We start from the raw sequence: 10219 nt of genomic DNA on the forward strand, positions 1-10219 counted from the left end.
ATTTCTCCAGAATGAAAGATTAAAGAATTAAAGAACAGCACTAATGAGAAGTTTTGGGTTTTGTGACATGAATGACAGTATTAATTTTCTCCAGAAATATTGTTAAAATAAAAAATTCTGAACTACAAGATTTACTGTATAAATCCACTGACTAGACACTCTTATGTTTCCAATATAACATTGAAATTTCCACATCTCAAAGATGTACTTTATGAAAGAAAAGTACACCACCAAAATAACTGCAAAAAAGAAATTAGCCATTCTTTATACGGTAGCTTGTGCTAACTTATATTTATAATTGTCTACTTTCCCAGCTCATCATACATAAACTACTTGAGGACACATATAAACTTACTTAATAGCATCCTCAGGGTCAAAATTACTGCTTGGAAAATGTAGGAAGTCAATGCTTGAACAAAGACAGGAAAGGTTTTGGGAGCGATAGTACATGAAATTTTGGGAACAAAGTAAAAATAATACATACTTGTAAATATCTGCTAGTGGGTCAGTGCTTATGTGTAGTTTTAACTTCTCTATCAAAAGAAACATACAATAAAGACATCCAATAGAACAAATCTTCAAAATTTGAAATATTAGACTGCCAAATAGCATTCTTACCCAGCAGCTCCCAAAATCTAATCTGTGGATCTACTGGGAAGTGCTTCACAAGCACTGTGTCCCACACTTCCCATCCCTACCAACAGGATTCAAACTTCTCAATAATGCTGAGATGGGACCCACGGATCTGTATATTTTTAAAGCAACCATTTCTGTGTAAAAGGTAATTCTATGATGATTATAAAGCTTACTACCAAAATGGCCTCTCAGGCTCAATAATTAATGTTTTCCAAAAGGCAGATTTCATTAATCAGTTGATAAACATTTTAAAACAAAATCAGCTGTTTGTGGAAAGTTCCAGGATGCTTTTAGTTTAGAAAAAGCAAGATAAGAAATGACATTTGGGAACTGGGTAAACATCTGTCCATGATTCTAAATTCTACAATGTTCGGGGCTGTGTTACAAAGAATATACAACAAAATACAGCTGATTTAAACATCGCTCAAGACACAAAAAGTTCAATTCGCTGCTGACTCAGTACAAATGTTACTCTTAAATGGTATCTTGGGGCAGTTAAATCACTGACTTGATAGTGTGCTCCAGAATGAGAATTAAAGAGTCAGTACAATCCAAGGAAAAGCCAGCTGTACTGATATCAGCTTGCCAGAGTTCTGTTTAATCTTTGTTGATTAAACCAAGAGAATTTATTTTTGCCTTACTAATAAAAATATGCCATTTTTAAAAACATCAGTATATTAATGTGTTCTTGAAGGTCTCTTAGCTCTATATGCAAAAAACAAAACAAAACAAAACACAGTATTTAAGTTATTTGATTATTAATTACTAATTATGTATTACCTGTTTATAGCAGGTCTTTATAAGGCTAAAGACAAATCCTCTGTCCATAATAGACAACAGATCATTGAGAAAGAATGCAAGACTAGTGTTGAGTCTCTCAACCATTTCTGTGTCCTGAGAAACAGAAAAAGCAAACACAAATAAAAGTATGAGTTTAATGTAAGCTTGAAAAAGAGATTTAACTTAAAAAAAGTCATCATTACCTTCTGAAATCTTGAAAATATATCACTAGCAATTGTACTGACAAGAGCAGCGATGTCATCCATGAAACGCTCTGGAAAACGACTTTTCCTTGGTGCATCAAGTTTATCATTAAAGTATAAATGGTGCACCATGCTTTTCACCTGAAAAAATAAATGTCATTAATTTAATTTCTTATGAATGCAATTAACAGTTACAGTGGCTCTATAAATAGTAGGGCTATTTTTTCAATATACCATATGATTTAATAGATGACTGAAATACTTCTAGCTACTCAAATATTTTGAAAAGTTAACTACAATATACTGTATGTTCCAAAGAAATATCATATTTAATACAATTCAATCGCTGCGTCACCTTCATAAAATTATTCTGTCCATAGGGAAAAAATTCTGTGTATATCAAAAGAAAAAAAAATTCACCTTTTTAAAGTCGTTTTAAATTAAATCTTTCCAAGACTCAACAATTTTGCCATTCCATATCCCCTAAACTGTGAACTTTGAGAGGTGAGAAACCCGTGACTTCACTTCAGTGTCTTTGCCATCTAGCATCTAGTGGCGAATGGTAGGTATACATTAAATGTCGATGACTAAATGTTAATAAGATATTAGGTAAAAAGTAACAAAGTGATTTAAATAAACACAATGCTTTTGGATACAGATTCGTATTACAACAATATGGTAAAGGTAATAAAAATTGTAAATTCAGGGAAATTAAAGCCAAGTCTTAAACTGCAGCCTTTTGACTATTTTGTATTTAAGAAATCTAAACATACATGAAAGACTATCAAAAAGTAAGTAAAATTACAACTTTGACCTTATGTTAAAAGCATACAAATTACAAATTTGTTGTTTTTTCTCTAGGGGGAAAAAAAAATGAGTTACCTATCATTTATGTATGGTCTCTTATTTATTTAGTTATTCAATTAGTAAATCCCTAGAAAAAATGTCATTTTATCCCCAATATAGGTAACATTCAATGCTGAGAATGATCCTATGACATATTCTAGAAGCTCCCTCTGTTTCTTTTCTCCCTTTTGAGTTTGTTGTTTTCTTTTGTTTCCTAGCTTTTTACATACTTCTTTTTTGGAAGAAAAAGTTTCAATTTCAGCTTTCTAGAGGCTGAAGAGGAAGGTCCTTAGTGCCAGAATGCCTGAGTTTGAATCACAGTTCTGCTATCTATAAGTTGTGTATACCTGGACAACTTACTTAATCTCTCTGTGCCTTGGTAATACCAAGCCCTATAAGCAGTGCTACCACATTGTATGCACTTGATAAATTTATTACTTTTGTGTATATATGTGTTTATAGGATTATATAAATATTAAAATATTAATTCATCCATTTGTTTTTAATATTGTTGATTGAATTAAGCAAAAAAAAAAAAATTTTTTTTTAATTGGCCAAAACCGTCATTTCCCTAAAAGCTTTCTAACTGTAAAAGCAGTGAGCATCTATAAAGCTACGTTTGGTTATGAAATCTACAGTACTGCCATTATACACAGCCTGTTCAGACTGAAAAACAATGCATCACGGGTTCTTTAAAAAGATAGTTAATTAATTCCACCTAAATCGTGCTGAGTGTCCATAGTGTTTATTTATAGATGTAACATATGTAATCTTGTCTTGGAGGCATATGTAAAACCATAAGATGGATGATAGAAAAAGATTTCTAGTATAAAATAATGAGCTAGCACAAAGTGTTCACTAAGAAAAACAATAATAAGAACATGTTTAGTTTGCTCACCATTAACTCAAAAAAGAACCAGGCTTGTTGCAAAGCCGACTCCCGAACGCTGCCACTGCAAACAACCCACTGCAAAGCCAGCTCCTCATGAAAAAGCTATCCAGAAGTAAATCCAAAGTTATTATCAAAGTCAAGTCTGTTAATAACACAAACCAAATAATAATGCAACTGCAAATGAAGATATAATGAGAATAAGCAAAATAAGGCATGTGAACCATTCAATGATGCAGTGAGGACACCCATTAACGAAACGGCTATTTATACATGTAAGACAGTGGCATGTAGAACAGCTGAAAAAATTACATGTTATCTTGCAGTAAAATGTAATTTTAAAAGGACAGGTGGGAAACAGCCTCCTAAATTGTACCTGCAAACAGAAACTAGACCGAAAACTCACAGTTACAAATAAAATTCTGTGTCTTACATACATATTTCAACTTATACAAATACATTCATGAACTTTGCTGGTACAATTTAGGAAATACCTTTAAAAATTTAAACTTTGATATAATGCATTAATTTTCAAGTTTTCAGGTATTTAAAGTCTTTTTAAAAAAAATGGCAGAAACTTCTTGCCTTGTAATGGATTTGCATACAAAGCATTTGCAAAGTAGTGTATATTAATATGAAAAAGGACTAACAAAACTGTGCATAAGGGAAGCAAATCAACATATCTTACTAAGAGTGATAATTTTTCTAACTCATCTTCCTTTCCCTGGAGATTTAAAACACAAAACAGAAATAGTTACAGAAACAGAATTAAGAGTTGATACATTTTTTGGCACTACAATTTGATGATCAAATTTTAATTCACTAAACTCTAAAAACAGTCAATCCCAAAGATTATAATAATTATAATGATGTAAAAGAGCTTACACTGAAGAGGTATGCCCAAAAAGGTGTCAGACAGGCAGTGCTTGCTCAAATGTATTTTTAAATACTATGCAAATACTGTAACATCTCATACTGTTATGTAAAGAAATCTTATGTCTACTTAATTGTTGGAATTATTTTCCCCCTATTTGGATTGTCTTTCGATTGTGAATCTACCTTTTTAGTTGGTAAGCGTCCCGTTAATGTTTGTAAGAAACTTGACGTCTCCGTGTGCGAAGACATACGATTACAACTTCGATCCATAGCCTATGGAGTGAAGATGAATGAATGACGAGATAACATTAAAGTCTGCTGTGGATGACTTTGTAGCTAAAGGATTACATACAATTTTTAAAATAGTGTTGTATCGTGGTTTCAACAACCATCTATTTTACTGCTTATCTCATTTTCACCATTTTAAGCTGTTTCAATGACAATGCATTAGAAATATCAAAATGGCTTCTCTATATTTTGTCTTTAAAAAGATAAGTATTTTAAAAATTATACAAATTCAGAGTGCTGCAAAGAATGAAACTTTTATTTGTGTGAACTATATACATGCACATATCTAGTAAGGAAATGTAAAAATATACTTCTCAACCAGTCTCAGAACACCAAAAAAAATCAAGAATTTTATATTTAATAGAAAGAATAAAAAGTTTAGAATGAATTCTTTCATTTTTCACTACTAGCAAAACTACTATTCAGGCTTGCCATGTATGATAGCAAATATAAATTAATTATAATATTAAAAAAGGAATTAAATTTTTTCTTCAAGAACAAGAGCATTTTCTTCCAAAGCCAATACAAAGATGAGAAGTATATTTTGAGGTATCATGCAGTATTAGCTATCAAGCAATTAGACTTAAGTAAGCAAAACCAAATTCAACTAAGTCATAACATATTTCATACTTTGCAACACAGCACAAATTAAAATGGATTTTTGCTTCTGGTATTTAATCTCACAGCACGGGGATCAAACACTGTTCACATTTAATTTCCATTTATTACCAGTATTTCTAGTTAGTGATTATGAAAAAATGACAAGATAGTAAACGCTAAATGAAAATGATATAAGAGCTACATTTTCACCAAAAGCAAATGGAAAACTATCAGGTTTTTTTCCACACAAAAATTTTTTAATTCCTACTGAAGATGTGCTACCCCTAAAGGAGAAATTGTTATCAAAGCCATCAATTGCATAAGCAGCAGGCACTGGAATATTGATAGGGTGTATACGGAGGGAAGGAGAAAAGACAGGAAATAGGAAAGCAGAGCAATACTGGTGCAATTGGTGGTATTCATGCATAGTAGTTGGACAATGTGCTAAGTAAACAAAAATACACACTTTTTAATGATTAAAAAAGCAAGCCACTGAAATCATAGTATATACTAAAAAGTAATGTACTAAAGGGACACATCAGCAGCCAATAAAGAAACCTCTAATATAAACACCACCTGTGTTGATTCTGCACTTGGACTGGGGTTGGATCCCCATGGGGCAGCTTTTGGACCACCAGTGTTAACCCAGGAATTGGAGCGATCTAAACCCTAAGCATATAATAGAAAGCAGTTGGAAAGGAAAGAAATATTACATGTGGCATGCTATAAATTACTCTTAAAGAAATCCAGACTTTCCAATGCAAACAACTTTTTTTTTTTTTAAATTAGTACTGTTAAAGCAACCAAAAATTTTAGGCACCTATAGAGTATTAGTTCACCAAAATTACCTTATTATATAAGTTTTAAAAATCACCAAGAACATTAAGTATAGTATTTAAAGGTAATTTCTTTTTATGTAAAGGGATCACCTTGAAGCACCAACAACTAAAGTTCTCACGGCATCATTCTCCCAAATCCTCTAAAAGGTGGTACAAGTTAGCAACACATAATTTCCTTTGAATATAACTAGGGTTTAAAAGAAAGAAATGGAAGTAGAAACTATTCCATTCTTCTCTAAAAGACTTTAACTTCATTCCATCTGTCATCAACTGAAAACTTCTGTGCAGTGATACTCCATAATTCTATCTGACCTTGCCTCTTCTTTCACTTTCTTATAGGGACTGTTAGGAAAAATTAAGTAAAAAATTAAGGAAAAAAAAGATACCTGATATTTGCTCCATCCTAAAAATGGTGGTGAGTTTGGGGTTGTGCTTAGTTTTACTGTGCTTACTGTAATTAAACCTAATTGGCCACTATTTTATATTAACAGTATAAGGGAAAACACTATGCTGGAGCTATTCATAGGAATTATATCTTCATCATCATTATCATTAATTTAAAGTTAATTCAATATGCTACTAATGTGTATGAACAGAGTGAATTATGTCTGTCTATCTGTCTCTAAAAGAGAGGTTATTATTATCCCAGGTGAAGGGAACTGGGGCTTAACTTCAATTTCTTAAACCTAAATGATCATTATAGCTTTATAAAATTCAGATTCTGGGCCCTCAGATTCAGCAATGTGAGCTGGGCCCTGGGAAGCTGCTAATAGAACTAGAACAAGTTACAAGAAATTTCTAGAGGATTATTGGAATAACATTTACTAAGACAACCCAAGAGAAGCTGACTAAAAAGATGAGGGTGTCAGTATGGACCCAAACCAGAAAGCACCAAAAGAAGGATAGGTAAAAGAAAAGAAAGAGTAGTTAACAATGTTTATCAACTCTGGATAGACAGTATCATCTGGGAAGCTTAACCACCCAAATGTGCAGGGCCCTTACGCTCAACAATTAAATCAGAGTATTTTGCTAAGGGGAGGAGGGAAAGGGAAGGGGAAACAGGAAAAAAGAGGAAGCAGGGGAGAGGAAGCAGGGGAGGGGGTTAGACAACCTGCCAACTCTCAGGGTCTTAGGTTATTTCCCCTTCTTTTTTTTCTTTCTTTTACCTATTTTTCCCCCAAAATACAAACAGATTGAAATGATGATAAAATAATCACCCATACATTTGACACTCAATAGGTAAGATGAGAGTTAAAGTTCAAATCCAGGTTCTACTTCTTATTAACTATAAAATTTAAGGTAAATTACCTACTTTTTCAGTTTCTCAGCTATAAAATAGGAATAATGATAGTGACTCCCTCATATTGAAAACATCAGATTAAATAATGCAAGTAAATTACTAAGTACGATACCTCAAATATAGTAAATTCTCAAAAAATAGTTTTACAAAATTTTCCATACAGGTTTTTAAAAAATGCTTCATAGCAAAGTAAATTAGACAACATTCAAATACTAGTAAAATTATGTAATTGAATTTATTTAAAATACTTGCCTACCTAGAACCCCATTATATTATCTCAAATAAAAGCAAACCAGCACACAATGTTTAAAACAAAATTTTTCACCAGTCTCCCAAATTATGTCTCCACTGTATAAATATAAAGTTCCTGACATTTTCAATTTTTATAAATACTACTAATGTCACAAAAATAACAAAACACAAGCATCTGATTTCTGAGAAATAAGAACAATAACTTTGCCAAATTCTTAAATTCACTTTTTACTCCTCGCTTAATAATCTCCTTTAAAACTAAGGTAAATGTTAATCACTCATGTGAGAATAAACAATAAATCTCTTTGTGCAATTATATATCATGTCCACAATACTAAGGCTCTGTACAGTTATAATTACACCAAGCAATTACATTTAATTAAGGAAAAATCTGTGGTGAATTATTTTGTAAGGCAAATAATTTCCATAAATTAGGTGTTATAAAGCTAAGAATTAAACAGGCCTTAGTTAAGCAAATTCATCAATGATATTTACTAATAGGATAACTTTATGCTTACTGATCTCTAACATAGAACAGATTAACCAAATATGCACATAGGTGTATGAAAGTATTTTTGTTTTTGCCAAATCCCTGTAATATTATTTTGTGCCTTAGCTGTAGGTAGGCTCCCTCCTTGAGCAAGGCCTGAATTGCATTTGACTTGACATTAACATTCAAGTTATAATATAAAGATTTGGCTTTATACCCAGAAATCCTTAGCATGATTCCTAGCACATAGTAAGCTCTCAGTGTTTGAAAATTAAAAAAACAGAAGATACATTAGAAAGAAACTATCAAAGTACAATTGCATTGGCATTTGACCAAAAGCAATAAAATTCAAACCTTATGTAACCATTTACATATCTGAATGTTAAAAGACTACTGCTGGGACAATGAAAGAATAGACCAGTTTTAGAAAATAATTATGAAGAAAGTCTCACAAATGTTGTTTTAGCTCTAGAGGAATAAAAGCCTGTTGATATAAGTATTCTTGAATTTTAGGAGTTCTGCATTTTATAGTAAAGAATGAAGTTTAATGCTGGACATTACTGTAGTCTCCCTTTTATTCGTGGTTTTGCTTTCCCCAGTTTGTTACCCAAAGTCAACTGTGGCCCAAAAATATTAAATGGAAAATTTCAGAAATAAACAATGCATAAGTTTAAAATTGTGTCATTCTGAGTGCCATTCTGATGAAATCTTGTACTGTCCCATTCTTTGCAGGTCGGACGTGAATCAACCCTTTGTTCAGTGTATTCACACTATATATGCTCTCTGCCCGTTAGTTACATAGTAAGTAGCTGTCTTGGTCTTCAGATGAGCTATCGAGGTATCACAGTGTTTGTGTTCAAATCACCCTGATAGTAGCTCACAATGCCTACGTCATTTACCTCACTTCATCTTATCACATAGGCACTGTATCACCTCACATCATCACAACGGTGAGTACAGTATATTTTCCAAAAGAAAGAGACCACAATCACATAACTTTTATTACAGTATACAGGTATAACTATTCTATTTTATTAAGTTGTTGTTGTTCATCTCTTACTTTGCCTATGTTATAAATTAAACTTATCACAGGTATGCAGTATAGGAAAAAAACATAGTATATATAGTAGGAGAGGTGATAAGAAGTGGCTCTACCTTTAACATATATGAAAATCAAACAAAATGATTTAGAAAAGGCAGCTGAGAATTCCAGAGAGATATCTGTACTGAAAATATAATTTTGGGAGTCATTAACACATAATGGAATTTAAAAGTATGGACTTGATAAGATCACCAAGTGAGTGTAGAAAGAAGAGAAGAAAAGGGGAAGAGATAGGAAGGGAAGAGAAATAAGGACAGAGGCCTGGGGGGTACTTCCAGATAAGAAGATCGGAAAAAGAAGAATCCACAAAGGAGACCGAAAAGGTGTAACTAGTAAAGCAGAAAACCAAGAGAGTGTAGTACTCTCTTGGAAGCCAGGTAAATAGAACAAATCAAGGAAGAATGAGCCAGGTAAACACAATAAACTAAGAAGGAATGAGAATGTAACTGTGATAAAAGCTGCTAGAAGGTAAAGCCGTGTGTCAAGAATTGACCATTGGATTTAGTAACATGGAGAGCACCGGTGACATCAACAAGGGCAGTTTGGGTGGAAGATGGGAGAAATATCTGACTGAAGTAGGCTAAAGAGAATGGGAGCAAAAGAACTGAGCATAGCAAGTATAAAAATCTCCTTTGAAGAATTCTATTACAAAAAGTACCAGAGAAATGACAAAGAAGCTGACGGCAGAAATACTAAACAAGATTTTTTTAAATAGAGTAATAATAGCATACGTGTATGTGTATGGGATGATTTAGCAGACAAGGAGAAACAGATGATGTGGGAGAGAGATGAAAGAACGGCTAGAGTGAGGATCTTGAGTAAGTGAGAGGGGATGGGAGGTTGTATACAAATGGAGGGTGTGATTTAGGGAAATGGATAGTCCAACTATAGCAGGGTATTAAGTATTAGGTAACAGGAGATGGTAGTAGGTAGGTAGATGCTACAAGGATAAAAGTCTACCCAAAATTTTCTTCTGATGGCTTTGATTTTCTCAATGAAGTAGGAGATAAAGTAAGAAGGACTGATGGGGAGATGTTAGGAGGTTTGAAGTAACAAAAGGCTGCATGAAACCTTTTTCTGAGAGATTGGGAAAGTAGATGGAATACAGAAGAGAGAGA

General features: G+C 32.8%; 1 protein-coding gene across 9 annotated transcripts in view; it reads right to left on the reverse strand.

Annotated features, from left to right (window-relative positions):
- The window catches only part of DOCK7 (dedicator of cytokinesis 7), a 171572-nt gene that overhangs the window by 53768 nt on the left and 107585 nt on the right, over positions 1-10219 (reverse strand). For 5 of the 9 annotated variants that reach the window (XM_039888053.1, XM_039888045.1, XM_039888036.1 and 2 more), the window contains exons 23-27: positions 5695-5787; positions 4414-4503; positions 3364-3459; positions 1620-1760; positions 1417-1530 (exon numbers count right to left, since the gene is read on the reverse strand). In XM_039888053.1, the coding sequence (XP_039743987.1) occupies positions 1417-1530; positions 1620-1760; positions 3364-3459; positions 4414-4503; positions 5695-5787 (534 nt within the window). The remainder of the gene's footprint in view (positions 1-1416; positions 1531-1619; positions 1761-3363; positions 3460-4413; positions 4504-5694; positions 5788-10219) is intronic. The other 4 variants (XM_039888091.1, XM_039888081.1, XM_039888063.1 and 1 more) reach the window with 1 other exon arrangement.

Source organism: Pteropus medius, unplaced genomic scaffold, assembly GCF_902729225.1.
Source record: "Pteropus medius unplaced genomic scaffold, Ma_sr-lr_union100, whole genome shotgun sequence".
In the NCBI taxonomy this organism is placed as follows: domain Eukaryota; kingdom Metazoa; phylum Chordata; class Mammalia; order Chiroptera; family Pteropodidae; genus Pteropus; species Pteropus medius.